Source organism: Pseudonaja textilis, chromosome 3 (assembly GCF_049901715.1).
Source record: "Pseudonaja textilis isolate UNSWEBS1 chromosome 3, rPseTex1.2, whole genome shotgun sequence".
In the NCBI taxonomy this organism is placed as follows: domain Eukaryota; kingdom Metazoa; phylum Chordata; class Lepidosauria; order Squamata; family Elapidae; genus Pseudonaja; species Pseudonaja textilis.
The window spans coordinates 154,158,411-154,184,279 of record NC_141992.1 but is presented as its reverse complement, the minus strand read 5'-3'; the positions used below and the strand labels follow the sequence as shown (position 1 = coordinate 154,184,279).

The following is a 25,869-nucleotide window of genomic DNA, read 5'->3' as shown; positions in this document are numbered from 1 at the left end:
AACAATGGCAAGCAATCCTTCATTTTTTACACAAATTTATTCACCCCTTTTCTATATCGCTCATCTCACCCAAATGAGTCCGTTGCCTATAATGTTGCCAAGAAAACTGCAGGGACATGGGCGAAATTTAAGTTTTCCGCTTACCGTACTTCACCAATGAGAAACAATGCTATTGAAAACAAATGAACAGTTTACTTGTAAAACTATCTACCAGTGTCACCCACCTCCTTTTTTATTTTTATTTTTTTTGTTACGCCCGGGATTCTTACAGCGTCTCGCCCTCCCAGCCGTGAGCTAAGGAAAGGAGGAACGGGGGCGGAGTAGCCTGGCCTGTTATCCTATAGAGAAACGGGAGCTTGCAGTGGAGTTAAAGCAACCCCTGTACGGTTGCAGCCGGCAGCTATCACGCTTTCGGAGAGCGCCATCCTTACCGTTGCAACCATCTCTCTCTCTCCCGTACCTCGGCGTTGTAATGTAAGGTAGAGCCGCGATTTCCTCGACGCGCCTAGAAATGAACTTACAAGAGCTATCGGCGTACTTGGAGAGTAGGGAGGGCTTGTTGGCCTCGGGGATCGGCTGGTCTCTTGTACTGTGCTTTGGAGCCGCGTATGTCTGCTATTATCTCAGGACGATCGCAAAGGTAAGGCTTTGCAATCGCCGCCTTTTACAAGTGGTCCGGAAAACCCACCTGATGGTAGACAGAAAGCGGGCGAGGCCAAACGACTCTGGTCGCCAGGCTCTGACCCGCTTTGAAAGAGACAGGTTAAGTTATCCATAGTTAACGTTATAAGCTAGGCCTTGAGGGCAACACACGGTTTGGATTTCCACGTCTGAGAAAGCCAGGCGTTTTAGGAGAGAAAAACTTAAGGGGCCATTTCTCCTTCCACGTTTTTAAATGAATAAAACGAAAATCGGTTTGTTTTTTGGGTTTGTTCTTCCTGTGTGACCTGGTGCCTCGGTAGTTGCGCAGGATACACTGCAGAGAAACCCGGCGCCAGCTTGTGGAAAGGGAAGGGCAAACGGACTCACATGCAGAAAATCTAGAATAAAGACTGAAATCAATGGAATGCATTGTCCTCTCTTACTACGGTATTAACCCTTTGAAATAAGGCCCCTAATTCATTGGTCTCCTCTGCAAATACAATTCAGATGTTGGGGGTTGCAATTCCCAAAATTTTAACCAGAGGAAATGGCATAGCAGTTTTATTCAAAGGACACCAGACAAGACAGCTTAAAAACTGTGTTCTTTGTGTGACATATCTACCGTATGTAGCAAGCCAAAGGAATAAATTATTATTCATAGTAATATTACTGTCTTTGCCATTTTTAGCTTTTCTTTTGCTGGGCAAGCTGAATAGTTGTGTGAATGAATTATTGGCCATGCTAAGTAAGTCTTAAAGAAATCATGGTGGAAAATATTTGAATTTGCCAATCCTGCATTTTGTAAAAAAAAGAAGAAGAAGAAGAAGCTGTTTGGAACAAAGGTACCCAAATTACAATATTTCATGGCAGGAAACGTATGTGGGAGAGAAATTCCGAAAAGTCAAGATGGCAGACACAACTATGCAATTGCAGCAGCTGCCATCTTTACCTTTTTGATCCCTTCCACTCCAGCAAATGTCCCTCTGGTAAACATTAAATAAGCTGATTTAAGACAATATTCAATTTTCTTCAAAAATTAAGAGTCTTGGTCTGGATGATCCTGCCTATAACAGCAGCCAATTAAATATTTCCAAGTAGTCCCTAAAGAAGGCATTAAGATCATATCGCTCATCTGTAAGTGACTGTGACTTCTCTGAGTCTACAAGGTATATATGACAATTATGATTGGTAGCTAATAATAGTTGGCTTTTAAACAGCCTTTTTCCCCCAACCCATCCTCCTGCAATCTAGTTTTCTGTAAGCCTTAAATATTAGGTAGCATTCCATGGTTTCTGAGCCAGGCAGTTTTTCACTGGCCAAGTTCACTGTGTTCTGTGGGGGACCTGTGATTCACACTTAGGTAGATGTGGTTGGGCTGAGATTTTTTGTCAAAATCCAAGCTGGATAAAAGAAGATGAGGCCAATCATCTGTCTGTATGCTCAAGAAAATGTAAGGTGTTGGACAGCTCCCTTTGGGTCTTGCTATTTGCAGTTCTCCCTGAATGACTGATTAATCTGCTCAGCTCATGATAAATGTGGGCAGCATACAGTTAAAAACAAATTCATTGCAATGAAAAAGAAAAAGCAGGTGATTGCCTGCAGGCCAGTGTAGCCAGCATATTCAAGGCATTTCCTCAGAAGGTACATACTCAGCAAAGCTGGCTGAGGAATTTCTGGGAGTTGAAGTCCACAGGTCTTAAAGTTGCCAAGGTTGGAGACCCCTGCACTAGAGCCTATTTAAGAGACAGCAGGATCAAAGCTACTTTAAAGTCCTATCCCATCCCCACTACCCTTAGGCACTGGGATAAGTACTCAGCCTTATTGTCACTTGGTTGATGCAGGGTTGAGATACAAATTGTGTGTCATCAACATATTGATGATACTGACCCTGTTTGATGAATGGCTTTAATGGCTTCACTCAGTGGCTTTAAGCAGATGTTAAACAAGAGAGGCAAGGATGTAAATTGTGGACCTCAGGGTCAGCCCCTCCACACTGGAAAAACACCATGACTGATGGTATGAAATGTCAAGGAGAATCAAGACAGCAGGGCTGGCCCCATTGCTAGAGGTCACCAATAAGCATAAAGAAGCTTGAAACCTGACTGAAAGGAGTCAGATAATCTCCTTCCTCCTAAACTCTCTGAAGTTGCAGTCTAGCTACCTCAACAACATTCCTGCAAAAAAAAAAAAAAAACACGACAACCCTGCATTAAAATTACAAAAGGATAATGTGGAAGGCATCTGGATTTTTATGTAGGTTAACAGAATTTGCACTGTGACTCAGATTACAAGCACACGGGGTTGTAAGCAAGGGTTTTTTTAAAGCCCTTGCTGAATTATTGTCTTGAATAAAATGTGTCCTTTGTCTTCTGCAATATAGGGGGAAATGGAGTGAATTGTTATTAAGACTTCTCTTATGTGTCCACAGATGTTGGTAATAGCCCTGCAGGCAAGAAAATAAAGGAGGAAATACTGAAATTCTTCCCTTAGAAAAACAGGCTGTGACCTAACTTACTTTAAATCTTTCTCTGCATATTACATATTCCTAGAGTTAAGGATCTTGACATTTTTGTAATTTCTAATACCTTTCTTCTATGTGCCAGGTGCAGCCTTGGACATGTATTATATATGCCTTGGACATATATATTCTAAATATAGTATATAAAATCATACACTACAATGTCCTACCGGAAAATGAATACTTCAGCTTTAATCATAACAATACAAGAGCACACAATAGATACAAACTCAAGGTTAACCGCACCAAACTTGACTGCAGAAAATATAGCTTCAGCAACAGAGTGGTCAGTGTTTGGAATACTCTACCTGACTCTGTGGTTTCTTCCCCAAACCCCCAAAACTTTAACCTTTGACTGACTACTATTGACCTCACCCCTTTCCTAAGAGGCCTGTAGGGGGCGTGCATAAGTGCACCAATCATGCCTACCGCCCCTGTCCTATTGTTTTTTATTTTTCTTATAAGTATCTATCTCATGTATTCAAAACTATATTCTTATACCTGTATCTTGTAAGCGATTGACGAATCAAATAAATACTAAAAAATACTAAATGTAAGAATCATGTATGATAGTACATTAAGATATTTTACAATACCCACGTTTACCATATTCTGTTAATTTCTCTCTCACACTCACTCACTCACAAAATTATCTTTTATTTTTCCTATGTACATGAAACCTAAATAATGGTACATTCTTGTAAAAATGTGTATTGTTACAAGTACATCCGTTATGTACAGAGTTGCCTTACTTGCTGTACTATTCCTTTTTTTGAGCCTGTTGAACTTTCTAGATATAGATTTCTTGTCTGCAAGTTTAAAAACATTTTGGTATTGGGGATAGGGAACTTAATCCAAACTGCATTCTTACATGCAATTATTTCTGAAAGTTGCAAAATGTTACCCTGCTTTGCTCCTGTTTTTTTTCAATGGGAACTTCCGCAAATTTCTACACAACATTGCACTGCTGATTTGTTATTCCCAGTGCATCTCAGATCCAGTTCCAGAACAGCAACTTCATTGTGCCTCCCTGTAAACTTTCTCTAATATTTCCTCCTTCCTAAATGTCTTTCTAGAAACCTCAGCTGATAACTGGCAATGAGAACTTCTGCCAATTTCTGCAGGACCAATGCCCAGTGTTAACGGAAATATACTATCCCACTGTATGGTGCTGGGAAGGCCATTTGCAAACACTTCTACGCCCTTTCATTACATCTAAACCAAACGTGCAATATAGGAAGTAAGTGCTGTTTTCTGTCCTAGACAGCTGTTCCTTCCAGAAAATATAGGAATGCCCATTCTCTATATAACCAAGTGTATGCTTAAGTCTTTCTTCCTTTTCTTTTTCCTTTCCATCCTTCTTTCCTCCCTTCTTTCTTTCTTTCACCTGGATTTACTTTCAGTACTTGCCTGTCACATGTTCTGAGAATAGAGAGGAGAGCAGAAGCACTCCATAGACCTTTGCACCTTTGGCAGAAGATAAATTTGGAATCTTACTTTTAGCTGACTGCAAATAAGCTTCTACATCAAATAAAAACTTTAGTGTACAGGTACACAGCAATTTTTGGGGGGAGGAATTGGTAAGAGTGAGCCAATGCAAATGCAAAAGTTCTCTTCTCACGAGAGCATATTCTTGGAACATCTGAAGAATAACTTCTGAGCTTTTAGATGCGAAGAGTAACATTTTAGAATGCAAACTACCAGGCTATGGAATTTTTTAAAAAATGGTTATTGCACTTACCAGTCCAGCTATTATATAGAAGTTGCATTATATTTTAAAAATTCTTTGAATGAACATGAATTAGAACAAATAAAGATAACTGTACTTTCATTAACAATGTCATGTTAGTAAAAGAGGTATTTATGAAAAGTCAATTTAGGAACAAATTTGTTACCATACATAGTAGCTACCATTCTCCTTCTACTTCATAACTTTCCTTTCCATTGCTTTTTAAGTGGAAATAATTTACAGTAGGAGCTTTCAGCATTTAGTCACATGTCTGTTCAATGCCTCTTATTACACGCAAGTAAATTGATGTGACTTAATTAACAATCTCAAGAGCTTCAAAAGTTTTCATGTTACTGCTGCTTCCAAATGGTGATAGTGGGGAGATGAACACATAAAGAAATAAAATGGGCATATGACATTGGGATAAGTAAATTCTACAATTTAACCATTTTGGTTCCATGACTCTCCACGGGAACTGGGGATAGCGATGGTGTGGTTAATCTCCTCTCATTGCAGGAAATGGAAATAAAAAAAATGAGGGCCTCTTCCCTCCCCCTCCATGCCCGTTCTGCCAGTTAAACTCCACCGATGTTGCTTGCATTAAGTGATTTATTTAATATAAACTACCCAAAATGAATGTTGATGGGATCAATGCAATTATTATTTTGCTTCTTGTTAAAATATGGAAGCTTTGGTTTAGTTTCCTTTGTTTAAAAAAAAAATCATATGTCATATATTGAGTAGATAGCTTTACAAATTACTTAACTAAATAAATATATCCGGAGAAGAGTTGCAACCATAATGCTACTAAAACAACTACTGTCTGTAATGAACCTTTTTAAAACTCCAAATTTCTTAACATTCTACTATGAAGAAACAGTTGGCTACAGCAATCTTTTGTTATGTTCTAGTTTGGTCACCATAGGCGGCTCACGGTTTCATTCAAAGAAATGCACGCATTTGTGAGTGAGAGGATTCAGGAGATAAAACACTTCCCCGTCATTCAGCACAAAAATCAGTGAGATGTTGAAGGAAGGAAGAGCTCTCCTACCTATTTGGCTCAACACGGATGCACCTTTCAGCCCCTCCCTCTGCCGACTCCTACAAATTACTGTCATTGGGGTGAACAGGCAGGCTATTAATTACTGGCCACTTAATTGGAAGGCAGGCCTCTCCTTTTTCTTCCCCCTGCCCATCTCCTTAAAGCAGGCCATGCCATCTCTTACAGGACCAGAGGCCACGCCTGATATTTAGAGCAAGGGTCTTCAAACTTGGCAAGTTTAAGACTTGTGTACTTCAACTCCCAGAATTCCTGAGCTAACATGGCTGGAGGAGGAATTCTGGGATTCGAAGTCCACAAGTCTTAAAGCTGTCAAGTTTGAAGGCCCCTGATTCAGAGGATACAGGTAGTCCTTGACTTACAACAGTTCACTTAGTGACCATTCAAAGTTACAGTGGCACTGAAAAAAAGTGACTTGTGATCATTTTTCATACTTATCACTGTTGCCGCATTCCCATGGTCACATGATCAAAATTCAGACGCTTGGCAACTGACTCGTTTTTTGACGGTTGCAGTGTCATGTAATCACCTTTTGCAAACTTGTGACAAGCAAAGTCAAATGGGAAAACCAGATTCACTTAACAACTGTGTTACTAATTTAACAACTGCAGTGATTCACTTAACAACTGTGGCAAGAAAAGTCATAAAATGGAGCAACATTCATTTAACAAATGTCTCAGTAACAAGAACCTCGGGCTGAATTGTGGTCGTAAATTGAGAACTACTTGTATTCCAGGAGCTTGTTAAATAATTAAATACTTGTACTTGTATAATTAAATAAATGCATTTAGTTATTTCCCTTTATGTGAGAAGTTTCTTTTCTGCCACTTTACAAATACAAAGGCAGGGCAACTTTTAGAGCATCTCTGGGAACTGATTGAGGGGATTTGTGTGCACCCTTACATTGAATGAGGGGCCTAGTTTTACACTGCATTTCTGTAAAGCAGTTTACTATTGCTGTTGTTTTTCTCAGTGAACTTATTACAGCTACAGATGGAGGACAGATTTCCCTGGACTGGTTTGATAATCACAATAGCATACAGTACCCTGATTCCAGCACCAGACCTACTATCCTATTGCTGCCTGGCCTCACAGGAACAAGCAAGGAATCATATATTCTTCATATGATTCAACAGAGCAAAGCACTGGGATACAGGTATGATAATTTGCCCTTGACATTTTTCTTGTAATTCTGTTTGTGCAATGGAAACTGTGATTGTCTATAATAGATGCAAAGAATTAGAGAAAATTTCCATCCCTGATCATGCTTTTAAATGCATGATAAACCCATAAATGTTTATGGGTCCCTTTGGAAAAGGGTCCCGGTAGAGATGACACAAAATAGCAAATTCCAAGCTTCAGAGGAGTTGCTTCAGGAGAACTAGGCCACATCGGAGACCCAGTTCAATGTAGAGATTAAGGTACAAGGTTAGAAGTGGTGAGATATGTTACAAATAAAATTAAGCAAAAGGATAATGAGCAAAAGTAAATAGGAAACTGGAATCTTGGATATTGAATGAGACTCCTTGAAAGGCCGCCTTGGTCCTCAAGCCCTTTAAAATTTTAAAACAAAAGGCTTATACACATTTTTCCACATTCGTCCCTAGAAATGTAGTTTCTGTGCCTATAGTCTAGCCAGTATAGTCCCCAGGTGTTATTGTAAAGATGCTATGTCTGTTGCCTGTTGCTTAGAAGCAATTCCCATAAAGTTCTCTGGAATAGAAATCCTAAGAATATAAAGAAAGCAAACCTAGTCAGCAATCCTGATAAACCATGCCGTAGCCAACTGAGGTTAGTTGCAGAACATGGTAGCTTGCCATCTTGTTGGATGAGAAGATAGTTTTGCATCTCTTTGTTTAGGGCAACTGTAACCTGGACAGTAGGAATTTTAACACTCTCATCTAGTAATTATCTGGATTTTTGCAACCCAGATCTTAGAGCTCTCATGTTAGAGCCCTCCTCCAATATTCATTCTAGCAGGACAGATATAATAGGACTCATTCAAAAACAAAACAAAAAGTAACAAGCATGCAAAACAGCCATGGGATGTTGCAACTGTGATTTTTTGTGTTGCTTACAGTCCTTAACAAGTTCTTATGGAACTTCACACCTGCAGTTTGCTCCCATTCCTCTGCATGGAAATCTGCTCGTGTTTCATCATCCTAATTCAAAGCATGGATTACTTGCATGTTTGGGAAGGAATGTCATATTTGCTTTAACAGGCAAGATACTTTTTTTTAGAAACAATGTTCTGAAAAAGCTAATTGCCAATTACTAATTGATAATTGATACTAATTGATAAAACAGATTTCCCCTGCCTCAATGTGACTTTCCCAAGAATCAGTCAGGGCCAGTCCAACAGCATCGGGTTCTGGAAAAAATGGAGGCTCCCTCCCAATAGAATAGCAGGTGGAAGTCAGCCAAAGTAAATTGTCTCCTGACATGGTAATATGGAGTTGGTGGCTGCTTTGCGTTTGCCGTAAACTAATTCAGCTGTGTATTAGCCAGTGAACAATTCGGCTAGTAGGATTTTCAGCTGAGCCAGTTGAACCAAAGGCTAACCACAGGCCCATGTTAACCAAAGGAAGGATCAAACTGATACAGTCATTGTCATAAGTCAGTTTTTACTGAGGGTTGTGAAATAAAAGAAAATACTTGAAGCTCGTGTTTTAGATTTTGGCAGTGGTTTGCTCTCCAAGCTTGTTTCAATTTAGTTTCTGAACATTTCATTACCAGACTAGGTAACACCATCAGCAGGATTTTCTTGTCCCATTGCTCTTTTGCTTATAAATGTCTTGTGTGCCAGTGTGGTTAGATGGAATATGACAAGAAAATCCTGCTGATGATGTTACCAAGTTTGGTAACGAAATGTTCAGAAACTAAATTGAAATTGCTGTTTTATTTCCGGATCATTTTGTCACATCAATAAGCGTCATCTTGTGAAGTTTTTTCCCTCCATGTCATTTTGCAGTAATCCATCTGCAATGTTATTTAGAGCTGTGCGCAGGGGATCTTCAAAGCGCATTAGCCCAGAGTCAAATCCCAGGTTTTTCAGCAATTGAATTCTCATCTTATAAATTTCACTGTGGCCATGTATTTCTTAGTGTACTTTATTCTTATTCTAAATTTCCTCTCATCTATAAACCAATGATGTTTGGGGGCCCTTCACCCTCATTCTGCTTATCAGAAAGCTACTTACCATACTTCTAATGTCTCCTTCCGGCCCACACCCTTCCCAGCAAAATAGCTATAGGTTTGCAAGACCTTTTCATGTGTTGTCTCCATCCAAACCTTCATTGCCTACAATTGTGGTTTGGGCTGGCCATCCTAACTCCACTCTTACCTCTTCCTTCTACCTCCTGGCCTAAAATGCTCATCCCTTCATCTTTCTTACAGGACCGGCTTGGCTTTTGCCTATGAGGGTGATTCCAACTTTGTTCCCTAGCAGTGCTTTTGAGAGACTTAAAGATTATAGTTTGCTGCAAACATCAACTGGTTTGCTCCCGTACAAAAACATTGTGATTGCTTGGGGTTCAGACATACTGAAAGCCAGAGAAAGGTATAAATTAGCCACAGCGGGCAAATCAAAAAGAGAAGGACAAAATGATGAGACATGGCATTCTGGGTGCAAAGACTGTGTTACTATTCTCAGTCTAAAGCCCACTTGCACCACAGAACTGATCTTTTGTTAGTAAAGAGGCACTTGCCACCTTTACTCCACAGTATGTATTATACTACAACATAAAACACTGCATTTTTCAGTGAGAGTTGAAAGTACCTCATCACCTTCATTAAAATTGGCTGCCGCATGTGTACCAGTGGCAAACACATTGAGGAAGTCGGCTATTTCCTTCCCCCTGATCCAGATTCTCAGCCTTCTTCCTGTTCTTATCTATGTGGCTACAGATGATTTAGTTTGGGCTACAGGAAAAAAAATTGGCAGATACGGAAAACATGTACCTCTGTGGAAAATACATGTTTTCTTTGTTTTGAATCTTTTGGCAAATAAAAAAAATCAATTGAAACAGCTTTCAGATATGTGGATCTTCACTTCCAAGAATATTCAAATGAACAATTCTGGTAAACAGTGCTCTTTGTTTGTTTTTTAAAGGTGTGTGGTTTTTAACTATCGAGGAATTGCTGGTGAAAATCTCTTGGTAAGAATTGCTCTTAAATAAAGTAAGAACATTGAGCAAATGTAATGTAGTGAGCATAACTGAAAAAAGTAACAATTTTTTACAAAAACAATTTTTTTTAAAGAAAAACTTAATTCCTTGGTAGCTATTCTAAATTTATTTTTATAAAATTTTGAAACCACCCATCTCCCTCAGAGGGACTCTGGATAATATAGAAAATTGAAAAAAATGACAAGGATGATTAAAAAATCAATGATAAAAGTGAATTAACAGATGGGAGGAGGATGTTCAGGGCATTAATCACCCCCACAGCTGTGTGCTCTTCTCTGAGCCTTAAGCAAGACCACAGTGTTTTCACACATGAGTGAAAGGCCAGGAGAGTAAGGTCAATAAAATTTCATAAGTAGCCTAGAGATGTAGAACTTTTAAGATCATAACCCACACGTTGAATTGGACCAGGAAGCAAACTAGCACCCAATTTAGCTTGCATAGCAAAGGTGATACATCTTCCCATATGTTGTTCTTTGGGCAGCCAGAATTGTACCAGTTGAAGCTTCCATATACTTTTCAAGGATACCCTGTGTAGAGCACATTGCAATAGTCCAAATGGGAGTTGACCAGGGTATGAGTGACTGAGCAAAGAGCCTCCCTGTCTAAGAATATAGTGCAAAATAGGAAGAAAAATAGTTCCATTGAAATAACAAATTGCATTACTTAAAACATGAAGGATGAAGAAGTGATTAACTCTATTGCTAAAGAGAATACAGTTAAAATGTGAAGGGTGAAGAAATTAGTAAGTGACAAATTTATCATCACACCCAGACAGAACATTGCCAAATTTGGAGAGAACAATTCAAGTTTCCAAGTTTGTGAATTAAATTGAAGCACTAATTCAGGGGTGTCAAACTCACGACAATACATCATCACGTGACGAATTGCAACTTTTCCCCCCTTTGCTAAACTGGGAGTGGGCGTGGCCAGCATGTGACACATCTGGCTCTCAGGTCACAAGTTTGACACCCCAGCACTAATTCTATTTAATTAATGTTCCTTAAGCATTCCTAGAAAGAAGGCAAAAATCTCACATATACTGCATTCCTTTAGGCTGCATCTGCTAATGCTAACACGTGTAATATAAAATGTAAGATCTGGTAATTGTCAAAGTACAGAGCAAAAGAAAACAGTGGTGAAATAGGATTGGCAGAGGATTCAGCCAGTTGCCCAGCTTTAAATGAATTAAGGGTACTCTCCATTCTCTCTGCTGATTATTCCACCGTTCCATCATTGCTTACTTCCTCAGAAAAGGACAGAAGGCAAAGGTTCCTCATCAGTGCCACAGATTAATTACTTACCCAAGAAACAACAGCTGCTGTTGCCTGCCTCCTTCAGGGCAATGGGATGGAAAGCCCAGGCTCCATGTCACAGAGAGGAGGAAGGAGTTGCCTTTGCTGCTCACCAACTGGGTGAGATGCAACAGCTGTCCCTCATGCCTTTGCCTGCTTTCTTTGCCTGGAAGTGAAGTAGCAGTTATGAGACCTGCTAGTTTTCTCTTCAATGAACAAGATGATGAGAGAGAAACCACCACATCCTAGGAGAAAATTCACCAAGAGAAAGAGAAATCTACGAAAGGCACCTAATCAACAGCATTTCCTCAACCCTTGTTTTTACTGAACTATAGTTTATTCTGAGATTCCAACAGTTAGAAGAGTAAGGCATGAATAATACAAATACAAATTATGTTTCACTTTTTGAAGTAGATTTGTAGAAAACACAGGGATCAGCAGAAAACAGCTGTGTAGGTTCTCAGTCTGATAAGCAACCATTTTAGGTAGAAGGGAAGATTTAATATACAGTATTTTACTATAATCTGCAAAGTTTAATTGACTTTCTTACTCGTTTTCATCATCTCCTCCATGTGCCATAATCATGTATTATATTGTTGCTATTTCTGCAACCTATGAGAGACCCTGACCTAAGCTTGAGGGAGTTCCTTTGTTTGCAAGGAACAAATGAGGATAAAATAAGATTTTGTAAGGACAGGGTGCTTGCAGTGAATGTCATATTTATTATTTTGAAGAACTGAACTTGTACTATACTTTAGATTCCGAATTATCTTGCTAAATTAGAGTTGTAGGAGCTTCCATTGCAGACTTGAAAAGTTTATGTTTTCTTGACCACATCTCATTATATTGTTCGAAAATTTTAATTTATAGCATGTAAGACAAAATGTAGCACCTGGATCTCTTCCAAAAATTGCCTAAATACTATGACCTATATTATTAAAGTAGTAGATAGGAAGCTTATTAAATGCATGGGGAGTAATCATATGACCTATGTTTAAGTTTAGTACAATTTAAATTCAATCAGTGAGAGCCAGTTTAGTGTAGTGGTTAAGGCATTAGGCTAGACACTGTGAATTCTAGTCCCATCTGGGTGACCTTGGGCTAGTCACTTTCTCTCAGCCTTAGACAGGAGCAGAGGTGGTATTCAGCAGGTTCTGACCAGTTCTGAAGAACTGGTAGCAGAAACTTTGAGCAGCTCGGAGAACCAGTGAATAACACCTCTGAGATTTTACAGTATCCTTCCCCTGCCATACCCATCAAGCCATGCCCACAGAAACGGTAGTAAAAAAATTTGAATCCTACCGCTGGACAGGAGGCAATGGCAAACCACTTCTGAAAAACCTTGCCAAGAACACTGCAGGGACACAATTGAACAGAAGAAAAATCAATCAAAATATCTTTTTTTAAAACAATAGTGATCAACAAACGACATAAAAAGCTAATTGGTCTTGGTTTAAAAGGACTGCAGTTCCTGACCTAGGAATTATATTTAGCTCAGGTGAGATGTATGTGTAGTTTTGTTTAAGCTAGCAGAATAATTCCAGGAATCGTATGGTATTCGAAGCCCAATGAGTTGCTCTCACTCCAGTTCTCTTGAGCATTTAGTTAAGCAGCATATCAGCCACTACATAAACATATGCTTTAAAAATATAGGTGGGATAGAAGCCCAACAAATCCTAAAATGATACTGTACCCAAAATTTCTGTTTGTTAAATGAGAGTTAGGTGAGTTTTGCCTCATTTTCTTGCCACAGTTGTGAAGTGAATCACTGTAGTTGTTAAATTAGTAACATGTTTGTAAAGTGAATCTGACTTCTTCACTGACTTTGTCAGAAGGTCATAAAAGGTTATCACATGACCCCAGAACTCTGCAGTCATCATAAATATAAGCCAGTTGCTATGCATTCAAATTTTGATCATGTGACCATGAGGATGCTGAAAAGATTGTATTAAAAATGGTCTTGTCACATTTTTTGGTGCCATTATAAAACGGTTGATAAATGAAAGATTATAAGTCAAGGATTATCTGTACAATGGTAACCAAAGCAACACATTAGAAACTGCAGGTCTAACTTCAGATAAATGTGTTTGGATAAGTCTCCATCCAAATATGTAATACATGAGAGGGCAGCAATTTTTATGGAAAGAGGCATTTATTTCATAATATGAATTATGACAGTTTTAAGGTGAAAATTAACATGCTGAATCATTCCTAGAAATTAGTTAGGAATCAAATGTGAAGTCCCTCAGGGAAATTAGGTCCATTCCAATTTCTTGCGCCTGATCTAAAATATCAATAAAGATTTTAGAGGTAGCCTTGTCTAGAGAATAATTAGCCAGCCTGGAAAGTAGAATTTTGCATGTATCACAGTTCACAGGTGCCTTGTTTCTGGAAATGGTTATAGAAAACTTCAGTAGATGAAAAGCTTAACCAGCTAAAGTTTATTTATGATCATAGTTCAAAATATAGTGTACTGTAGTATAGTCAAATAAAGCAAAGTTGCTTGAGGGAATGGACAGACAGAGATGCAAGTTTGGAAAACATAGTAATAGAATTATAGATAATCCAGGCAGAATTAAATTACCCTGCAGTCAGCATCCACCTCAGGGCCTTCTCATAGCAATTATAATCAAGGTAAATGGGGTAACTGTTCTGCTAACAATGACGAAACATTCCTACAAAGAGATATATCTAGGTAATAGATAAAACCTTATTGTGATCCGTGATCAATAAAACAAATCTGATTATTTTGTGTTCTTTACATTAGGTTTGTAAATTCATTTGTCTGTACATTCATTTGTACTGTATGTATGTATGTTTGTACAGGTAGTCCTTGACTTACGACAGTTCATTTACTGACTGTTTGAAGTTAAAACGGCATTGAAAAAAATGATTTATGATCATTTTTTACACTTACGACTGTTGCAACATCCCCATGGGCACCCGATCAACATTCAGACACTTGGGAACTGTCTCATATCCATGACCGTTGCAGTATCCCTGGCTCATGTGATTATCTTTTGTGACCTTCTGACAAGCAAAGTCAATGGGCAAACCAGATTTACTAAACAACTGTGGCAAGAAAAGTCATAAAATGGAGCAAAACCCACTTAACAAATGTCTCACTTAGCAACAAACATTTTGGGCTTGACTGGGATTGTAAATCAAGGACTTCCTATATAGATTTTCATTCATTTCTATATTCATTATTCAATATTTCACTGTGAAATAATTTTATCCAATCATCGGTAAGTACAGATACTATATCTGTATAATTCTTTTGTGCATTGCACAAAATCTAGCACAGAACGTCAGTGCAAACCCTTTTCTCTTTGGTTATTGGCCTTCTACTGCAAGTTAGATAGTATGGCCCAGAAAGAACTGAGCTAGCAGACAATACTTTCACAGTGTAAGGTACATCTCTATAATACAAACAAGTCGGCAACATACTAATACCATTTGAAGTTCATCATCTCCACATGGACATCATTGATCAGAGCAAGGCACTCTCCTTAAACTTTGTTGAAAGGAAACGATGGGATTATATTTAAGCAAGATCACATGAAGGCTCTACTCTGACTAGCATCTATGAAAATTATTTAGATGTGTTGCTGCTATGAGTATGATCAGACAGTATATTCCTGCTTGGTAGTGAATCCTGTATAATTTAAAGATCAATCTCTTAATTTATTGTTTAAATTATCTATTAGCTTTTGTATATCTAGAGGGATGATAGTTCATAAACCAAATCAACAGTTTTTCCTGTACTATTTTGCTCCAAGATAATTGGTAGTTATCCAACAATACCAGTGGTGTTAGCCCAGATGGGAAGAACATTCATTTGAGTCAGTAATTTAAAATGTTACGCCAGTTTTTTTATTAATATGTGAAACTAGTTTATACATTTAATAGCCTTACAATGCTTAGTTTGATAGCTTCAAGATATTTATAATATATTATCATTCATTTAGTCATTCAGTCATTCGATTTTCTGTCTCTCAAATATAGAAAAATATACAGTGATAGAGCAAGTATTTTTAAAATTATATATGAGTAGAAGCAAAAATCTATTTTAACTGGATTTTGAAATTATTATATATGTTAACATTAAAATTTAATTCTAAAGTAGAGGCACATATGAATATACAGAATTTACCGCATAATTACAAACTGTTATATTGAGTTTGAAAAAATAATCAAGGCAGGTTTTTACAGTTAAGAATCTATACATGAACAGATGAAATATCCCTATTTTTTTAAAATAGTCTTGTTAAAACAAATTATAAATAATGAAGGAAGACATGTTACTTTGCCCAATTACTTTAGGAGGACAGATCCTTTTAAATGAGGCTGAATGTAGATTATTCCTTTAAAAAGTTGTATAAGTCATCTATAATTTTACAGCAATTCGGTTATTTGCCATCTATGGACAGCTATTTCAGATAGGAATGTTGCATGATATTAAAAGACAACTAATTTGCTCAATTACCAATTACTAATGAACTAAAGTTCACGTTTTGATCTGGCTCAAGATACAAACTGATTATATAGTTTACTCTCCTTTAGGCTCACCCCCATCTCTCAATTTCAATTCTTCTGAAATTTCTAGCACAAATAACTTTCATCCTCATTCCCTTACATGCCTCTGCCTCTACCTTTCTTAACTCCTCCCTTGAGTCCTCCATCTCCCTTCTTCCTCGGGTCAGATCATATCATCATAAAGCACAAGGCAATGCTTAAGATAAACAGCTCGAGTATCAGCTTTACCAACTTCAGTTCTACCACCTGCAACCTAAATGAAGGAGTTTAGTTATTGCACCAACTTTAAAATATCACTACATTAACTCATAGCTATTTGCTGAAAATCGTATTTTAAATTTCAGCTCAGCCTGGATTTGTAGCTCAAGGTGTCCATAAAGGATTGAACTGTCCTTTCAAGTGTTCCTACTTTGATTTAATTACTACCTTGCAAAATAAGTGATAAAATACATCAGGGTGTGTAAGAGATATGCAGCTGGTTCAGGAATAGGTAAAGGAACTGTTTCTGACAGTTCAGTCCTTCAGTTTACTAACTGAAAAATAGAGAAACTAATTCGTTTGTTTTATGAGTTGATTTTATAGTGAGTTAATGAGCATGCAGCATTTTGAACCTTCAGATAAAAGCTCATTAGATATTAAAATGGTTTTATGCTTTAGTAGGCTACAAAATTAAATGTAGCAAACTCAATTAATTAACAAGGCAAGTATGACAGATCTGGGCTGCTTTAAGTGAAAGCCTTGATCATGTATGAAAGTGCTAGGATAACTATAGTGCAGTCCTTTCCATTGTGTCCGGGCATTTGTGCCTTGTTAGTAGTCACTGTATCAATATGTATCTGCAACTGGATTATGTTGCAAATGTACAGATGTAAATGATATACATGCAGTTTTTCAACTACAGTGATTAGACTCATGTAAGGTACTAAGCTAATATCAAACAAATCACAGAATGCTTTGGATGATTCTCGAATCTATGCCTTCTTGAATAACCAAGATTAGATCTATTTATATTTATTAACACATAATTGACAGAAATTTATAATGGCAGAAGATTTATTTTTCATCTTCCTTAAGGTAAAGGTTCCCCTCGCACATATGTGTTAGTCGTTTCCAGTCTAGGGGGCGGTGCTCATCTCTGTTACAAAGCCGAAGAGCCAGTGCTGTCCAAAGACGTTTCCATGGTCATGTGGCCGGCATGACTAAATGCTGAAGGCGCATGGAACACCTTTGTCTTCCTTACCCTGTAGTTATCTGGAAGTTTGGGGAAATCTTGAGAACAGCTCAGGAGGCAGCACAGGAAACTCAGGGAAAGGGAGGAATCAGCAAGCATTCTTCCACAATGGGGGGCTAATGCTAGCTCTTTCTCTGTGGAATGACAACCTTCAACCTTCTAAAGTATCACTAGAACTATATTAATATACTGCATGTATTGCACTCAATAGCATCCTGCTTTCCTGCAGTCTTATTTAAAGCTAACATAAATGATGAGTGTATTGTTTCTCATTTTGGGGCTCTTTGTAGACACCAAGAACATACTGTGCTGCTAATACAGAGGATCTGGAAACAATTATTGATTATATACATAAGTTATATGCTTCAGCTGCATTGATGGCAGCAGGTGTTTCTCTGGGAGGGTAAGTATTTTTGTAATGAAAATCCCAATATTGTAGATTTAATCACATTGGGGAATATCTTGATTCTGAAGGCCATTCGCCCACACTCACTACAATCTTAGTGGCATCTTATGGCAAGCATATAAAAGCTCATTAGATAAATATAAATAATTGTTTTATCACATTCTTTCCCTCAGAGGAATACTATATAAGCTGACCGAAGGAAGTCACAAAAATCCTCATTAGCAATTTCCACTGCTGGAATTAAATCCTAAAACACAATTTAGTATGAAACTCAAATTTGATCACATTGATACTGAAAATAGTTAATATTATATTAATATTCTATTGCTATTTCAGCCTTGCTAACAGAGCAAACATATACTAAAAAAATGAGTCTAGAGAAGAAACAAAGACTACAAATTGGATTTAAAGAATGTTAACGGTGCTCTGTCTGGAATGAATTTTCTTATCTTGTGTTTCACTAGAAACATCTTTCTTTAAAAACAAAAATTCTTTTCCCCAGATTAGGTCCCTTTTAGGAACAGCATAGAATGGTGTGGCAGATATACCGGTCTTTCACTATATGATAGGGATTTCTGAAACCAATTTAGTAATTCAGCGCAAGCCTTTTGAGTTCCAGATTTGAAAGTGAGCATTATAATCAATGAACAATGAATATCAGCACTGCATCTAATACAACTGGCATTGTTTACTATTGAAGATTACAAAAGCTAGTGCAAATATTCAGGATAGGTACAAATACTTTGTGAGATCATTTTTTTTTCAGACATCTGTTTCTCTCCTATTTGTAGCATGCTTCTTTTAAACTATTTGGGCAAAACTGGGAAAAAAACACCATTAAAAGCAGCTCTAGTTTTTTCAGCAGGATGGAATGCTTTTGAATCTGCAAATTCACTGGAAAAACCAGTAAATTGGCTTCTTTTTAATTATTATTTAACCAGCTGCCTAAAGTCTTCAGTTACTAGGTAAGTGAAAGCCAAGTACATTTGTGTGTGTGTGTGTGTGTGTGTGTGTGTGTGGAAACGTATGAAATTCAATTCCAGTGAAAAATATGTTGTGTAAAAGAATCAACTTCACCTAAATTCATCCCACTTACACTCTTAAGATTAGCTTCTATTGCCCTATCCATATAGAACAATTGTCAGATGTCAAGGAGAAAAAGTCCTTGCTGATAGAAGCCTAACATTGTCTGAAATTAATTCTATAGACGTCCTGGGTTCTCTAAACTACTGTTCATTGTTGTTTTTACTTTAAAGGATTATATCAGCTTTATATGTGTATATTTTATCTATAATAATCTTGTGGTTGTTTATTTGTTACTTGGAATAGCAATGCTGCAAAATGTGTTTAAATTTTCCAGAGAAGTATTTAATCATAAAGATTAAATGAAATGAACTTTCTTTTTCCCCTTCTAGGTAATATATATAATTTGATTTATTTTCTTATATTATGAACCATCTGTGCTTTTCAAATATAATTTATGTTTGATTATATACCATCAACATCTGGCAATGGTATGGGCACATTTTTTCTGTGAGCTACTGTCCTCAATGAGGTCCTTAAGGTTTTCCAAGAACATACCATTGCTGCGGGAATTTAGTCCATCCATTTTGCTGCTGGTCATCCTGTTCTTTCTATTTCCACCCTTCCCAGCATCAGAGTCATATATAAGAGATAGATACAGAGATAAGAGTAAATATGTATACACTGAAAAATTGTATGCAGTGTGATCTGTTACAGTAATTAATACCAGTTCAGAAATGAATTCTTTAGTTGACCTTAGACAAGCCATCATTTCAGCTTTTGCCTTAACATGCAGATATTAAGATTCTGAAAATTAATGATTTCTCATTTTTTCTAGCAAAAAGGAACCAAGGAAGGATTAGTTTTAGTCTCATAACATTCCCCCCCCCCAAAAAAAATTATTAGTTTTTCAAAATATAAAAAACAAAGAAAAATGAAAATAGTGGGAAAGTAGGGGAGGAAAAAGGAAAGAAGACAAAGTATAGGGGAAAGGAGGGGAACACATTGACTTTTGACTCCTTTTAGTGCAGTAACATAACATACTAGCTCAACTTTTTACTTTTACATAATATATACTATCAATAGCACTTACTTACATACCGCTTCACAGTGCTTTACAGCCCTCTCTAAGCGGTTTACAGAGTCAGCATATTGCCCCCAACAATCTGGGTCCTCATTTTATTGACCCCCGAAGGATGGAAGACTAAGTCAACCTTGAGCCGATGAGACTCGAACTGCCAAAATGCAGGCAGCCAGCCGTCAGAAGTAGCCTGCAGTACTGCATTTTAAACACCGTGCCACTGCAACTAGCCAGTTCTGTAACAAATCTGTCTAATTGGCAAAACCCAAACTCAAAAATTTCAGTTTTTTCTACCTCAATTACAAAATCCAGAAATGAGTTTTTTAGTCTCATAACTGAATGTCTTATTCTTCCCGCTATGGGAGAGATAAAAACTTTTACCTTTAATATTATTTATCTGAAACGTTGCTGGATGTTCAACACTGCAATAATGCTGCTGCCCACCGGAATTTCAATAAATACCATTTATAGTATGGTACAGGATGGCCATTGAGTTTATCATTGAACTGACATGGGTGCCATTTTATGGCATGGGGCATAATATCTTTCTGGCAGCCATTGATTACATCCTTGAATTAAGCCAAAGTTATAAACTTTAAGTCTCTATAATTTTATTTCTTCATGTACAAGTTATCAATGATTTATTTACTAAATTTAGAATTTTTGCCTGAACTCATAGGCCACAATTGCTGGGACCATGAACCACAAGCTAGATAATCACTATGTAGATTAGAACATTGTGCAAATTCAGATTTCTTTTGACAGCTTTTAATTTGGTTTCTGTATTTTTTTTTATAGACATCGGCAAGTATTTGATAAACTATTTAACATGAACCTTGTAATGAAGGTATGAGTGAATCATTTGTTTCTAAGTTTTATTTTTTAATTAATGCAGATGTAAGTTCATAATTTGAATTACGTATTTCAGGCTAAGACTATTAGGGAATTTGACAAACAGTTTACCACAGTCATGTTTGGCTATCCTTCAGTTGAAGCTTACTATGAAGATGCCAGTCCATGTCATAAACTGAAGAAAATAGGAATTCCAGTGTTGTGCTTAAATTCTCTGGATGATGCATTCTCACCAAATCATGGCAAGTTTTATTTTTTGTTCTCTTATGATGATGCTCTTCATTGATCTTGAATTGACTGTCCTTAGAAATAAATTTGTATTGTATTATTTAAAAGCCTTTACAGAGTAAGGCAGCAGTGCAATAGGATTCGGATGTGCCAACACAAAGATTACCAAATTTTGTTTCAATCGAAAGTATTTTATAGACTCTAGTTTATAGTCTCATTTAAAAAGTGAGGTTTTATGTAATAGTTTGTAGCCTTATTTAAAAGGAGGGATTTGATATAACTTCTCAGGATTCAGTTTTTAATGAGGATGCAAAGTAACCAATTCTTAATTTCTAGTCTTGTAATGCAAAAGAATGTCTACATGTTGTATACAATACACACTCACACAAACACACACACTTCTGTTATGAGCAATAGTTATCTTTTATTAACCAGCATCCTACACCTAAATCAGAACTGCACTTAAGTATATCATTAAGTTCCAAATACTTTTATGAGAGTATTAAAATATTCTTTTTCTTTCCCCGCTACCCTGTTTTATTTCTTCAGCTATACCGGTGGAAATTGCAAAACAAAATACTAATATAGCTTTGATCCTTACTTCCTATGGAGGCCATATTGGTTTTCTTGAAGGACTGTGGCCAAGAAAGTGCACGTATATGGACAGAATCTTCAAACAATTTGTTCAAGCAGTGTTTGAGCATGGGAGAAAAATTGTTACTCTTTAGAAATTTATCCAAATGATGGTTGCAGCACAGTGTCAGAGTATAATTAATTTCAATGCACATACTTAACACTTAATCAACCAGAAAATGAAAATCCATGATTCAGAGCAAAATATAATTTTGCTTAAATATTTTTGCAGTATTATTGTTTTTATTGTATGCCTTTTAAAATATAATTAAAAGCACTCATAAAATTGCACTTATCTAAAATAATTAGATATTACTCAGGTGTTTTAATTTCAATAATTCAAATGTAGGAATCAGACATTTGATTACTTGTTCTAATGCACTTTATGTTCACAAATATGTGAGAGCACAGGAACAGCTTCTATGTGGGCACAGGCAATGACTAGGAAATGCTAAATACATATTTTAAAAGTAATAAAAATAGCAGTTCAAGAAGCCATAGATTGTAGCAGTTATTGAATTTTGCGTCTGTTACACAATTACATTGTCAACTCTATGTTTAAATATTTCATTTTAAGTTGTTCTAGGTATCTTATTTTTAAAATTGTTATTAAATTATACCATTTATATTTATACTAGGTCTTTTATCTTAAAATGCAGAACATAAATAAACCGCTTTTTTAAAAAACAAGCTAATTCTTAATTTTATAATTCTTGCATTTAAGGCTTACATTGTTTTGTATGATTGTGATCGGTAAAATATGGTTTATTTGAAGACAATTTAGCTTTTCTTTGAATAATAGTTGACAGGAACAAAGCAATACTGTGAATTTTTTTGACTTCCACTGGATTTTTTCCTAGTTCTCAGTACTTATGCCTAGGACTAAACTACAAAATAAACTACAAAATGTTTTCAGTGTCAGGAAAAGAGGTGATTCTTTACAATATTAAGAGGTCATTGAATTGACTGCACAGTTGCTTCCTCCCAAAATGCTTTTATAATGTTTAGTGGGTAAAACACATGGTACTGAACAGCCATGTCAGAACTAAAGGAGGAATTAACTCTAGTTGGCATTGGATAAATTAGATTCCTCTATCTATTCCCATCTTTCATTCATCATTCTAATAAAATCTTGAAAGTCTTCCAAAATTGGTTCTATTATAGGCTTTTCCATTGTAAAACATTGGTGAGGATGAAAACTGAATGTATGCTGTAAAATCAAGCAGGGATTTGGAATTATGATTTCCTAATGTGAGTTATAGGAAAAAATATAAAAATAATGGGAAAAAATATAAATCAGAAGCAGGAGGTTATTTGCCTAAAAATCTTCAAGAAAGAATATTTTAAAATACTGTAGTCGTAACTACATTCCATTTACTGAGTCTCATCTCTAAATTGGCCCCCTAAAATAAACATATCACTTGTTACATGCAATACAACACAGTTATTGGTATTTACATTGATTGATTAGAATGTTCACACAGCATTCATACTTCACTCAGAAGTGTAATTGAAATCTGAGGTTTCTCAGTGAAAGAGCTGAGTTTAAACTAGGATGAGAGTTTATTTTGGGCTGGGGACATCCAAAAGGAATATTACAGTAACTCACAAATTAAAATTTCTCAGAATTGTCAGATAAGATATATTATTTAGAAGACCTTTATAAAAAGATTCTATAAAGACAAGTATTCTTAATTTATTTTTTCTTCAAGTTATCCATATTTTTATCACAATTAGTATTGGACAAGTTACTTTTTCTGTATTGGAGTCTTTCTCTCTCTCTCTCTCTCTCCCCCTCTCTATCTAGACTGTACAATTCAGCAATGTTATATTACATCATACATTATATACATAACCATATTTTCATGGAAAAAATAAAGCACAAACCTGAAGAGAGCAAAACTTAAGTTTTCATAAGGATAATTTAACTGTTTATTATTTTCCTCTAGAAAGGAAAATTCAAAAGCAAACGAAGAACAAAGAAAAACTTTACAAAAAACAGCATATCCTAAAAAAAATATTGAAGCTCAAATTGTACACAAGTACCCCGTGGATTATGAAAGCAATTTGCAACCTACTTTGCTAGTTTCCTCACTGACTACTTTTGGTCACAAACGGTGATCCTATGATTGCATCTATCATAGGTGTGAGCCAGTTGCCAAGCTCCCAAATTGGGATCATATGACAATGGAGGCACAACAGTAAGAACTTCAAGGACTAGTCATATCACTTGTTCAGCACTACTGCTACTTTGAACAATCAATGAAGGGAATTATCAGTAAATGAGGAATACCTGTACAGATGACCACACTTAATGACAGTAGCTATAAAGCACAATAGTGACTATATGGCTTACCATTAGAAATCCAGGCATTCCCCAATGCTCTTTTTAAGTGAGACTTGGGGGTTGTTAAGTGAGGAACTCCTTGCAACAAACAAATGGAGAAGCTGTCAGGAATTCACAAGTCCTAGGCAGCTTGCAGATAGATAAGCAGCTGCTCCTGGGTGGGGAAGGGTATGTGGGTGGCCAGAGAAGCACGATGTGAGCCTGAAGGAGCCAGGGTGGCAGTTGCCAAGCACAGGGCTCTGAGCGACTTATTGAATCAACCGGCAACTTGCCCTGCCAGCAGGAAAAGGTTGCAAATTGGCAATCATGAGATTGCGAGACATCACAACCATCACAAATGTGAAATGGCTGCCAAATTGCAATACATAACTGCGGGAGTGCCGGGACAGGCAGAAAACTTCGGGGCTGGCTGTTAAATCCTTGTTCAGAACCATCATAATGTCGAAGCGTTGACGAACATATGGTCATTAACTGAGAACTGCATGTAAATTTACTTGAAAAAGACAAGTCAATTTTCATACTTTTCGCATGAAAGACCGCCTTAATTAGTACCAGTTGTACATACAAGTTAAGCAACTAAAATAAACAAAGGTATTTTTTTTTAAAAAATTAAAGGACAGGCTTTCTGAAATAAAAGCCGTATGGCATTGCAATCATATTACATCATATTGTATCATAATTTAACATTTCTATGCGGCAAACCAGGGGTCGCACCTTGCTTAAAAGTCACGTTAGTCAGAAGCAGGAAGCTAAACTATTCTGCAGTAACTGAGCATGCTCGGTAAGAGAGAAAATCCTGTCTTTAAAAAAAGTATAAACAGAACAAGCATTAACTCATTTTGAAGAACTCCATGATTCTCCAAGCGGCTCCAGGCGCTTTTAACCAACTGCGCGTGTGCAACAGCTACCTTTCGCAACGCCTTTCTCGGAAATCCGGTTCTGACGTCACTCTTATTTAAGGAGGCAAGCGAGTCTGTCAGGCGTCAGCTGGAAGCGTTCTTGGGCGGAAACTTTGTTGGTGTATAGAGCGAGAGAAAAAGGCGATCGCGGATACACTTCTGGTTCCTCAGTGCAGAACTTTGGAAAAAGAATTTTTTGCCGAATTTAAAATGTGATGGTTGCCGCTGTTGATCTTTCAGTAAAGTAGTAAAACAAATAAAGCGGATTGATTTAAATAAAATTGGACATTATATAAATGTTGATTAATTTATAGTAAGAGATATACTAGTAAACTTTAATTTGATGCTCTTTATTGTTAGTAGCTTACAGGTGTGATGCAATGTATTTTAATCTTATGACAACGCTATCCTCGAGATTCCAATATTTCCTCAAAGAACAGAGGAAAGAAATCAGTCACAAGTGTGAATGTGTTCATCAAACTTAGTCACATTTCCTGGATGATGTTGACAATATGGTTTTTGCGGTGAGGGAATATTTTTTTATTATTTTATATCATACATTTCCTTTCTATGTTAAGCAGTGTGCTCTCTAGGTGTCCAAGGTGTTAACATACAAACAAATAAACATCTTCATTATCATATATAAACAAATATGCAATAATATATAAACAAATATAACATCAATCCTATTATAACATATATCTTCCATTATAGTATCAATTATATAACAGAAATATTTACTCATCTGTTTTTCTTTCTCTTATAAACCAGACAATGTGTGAAAACTATATGCCACCCGACTCCCAACCACTTTTCCTCGCAAATTTGGTAGGATAACAGATAATCAGAAGGGATCTTGTTGGTCATCTAGTCCAACCCTCTGCCAAGCAGGAGACCCTACACCCTTTCTGACAAATGGCAGTCCAATCTCTTCTTGAAAGTCTCAAGTGATGGCACTCCCACAACTTCAGAGGGCAAGCTGTTCCATTGGATGATTGTTCTCACTGTCAGAAAGTTTCTCCTTATTTCCAGGTTAAATCTCTCCTTGTTCAGGTTTCATCCATTATTCCTTGTCTGGCCTTCAGGTGCTTTAGAAAATAGCTTGACCCCTTCCTCTGTGTGGCAGCCCCTAAAATATTGAAAGACTTATCCTGTCTCCCCTGGTCCTTCTCTTCACAAGACTAGCCATTCCCAGTTCCTGC

General features: G+C 36.8%; 1 protein-coding gene and 1 long non-coding RNA gene across 3 annotated transcripts; one reads left to right on the top strand and one right to left on the bottom strand.

Moving 5' to 3' along the window:
- Positions 1–307: 307 nt before the first annotated feature.
- Positions 308–22,349, top strand: ABHD3 (abhydrolase domain containing 3, phospholipase). 2 transcript variants are annotated; one of them, XM_026699317.2, is made up of 9 exons: positions 308–640; positions 4,237–4,400; positions 6,923–7,105; positions 10,061–10,106; positions 17,489–17,601; positions 18,546–18,569; positions 20,507–20,555; positions 20,637–20,802; positions 21,338–22,349. In XM_026699317.2, exons 1-9 carry the CDS (start codon positions 512–514, stop codon positions 21,514–21,516), a joined length of 1,053 nt encoding a protein of 350 aa, XP_026555102.1. In that variant the 5' UTR covers positions 308–511; the 3' UTR covers positions 21,517–22,349. The 2 variants fall into 2 exon arrangements, with proteins under 2 accessions (XP_026555102.1, XP_026555100.1); XM_026699315.2 differs by having other exon boundaries at positions 309–640; positions 18,396–18,569; positions 21,338–22,348.
- Positions 2,867–20,096, bottom strand: LOC148126364 (uncharacterized). Its single transcript, XR_015743179.1, has 3 exons — positions 19,186–20,096; positions 11,438–11,594; positions 2,867–3,085 (listed from the first exon to the last, which is right to left on the bottom strand). It is a non-coding gene; the product is annotated as an uncharacterized LOC148126364 (long non-coding RNA).
- Positions 22,350–25,869: the final 3,520 nt, after the last annotated feature.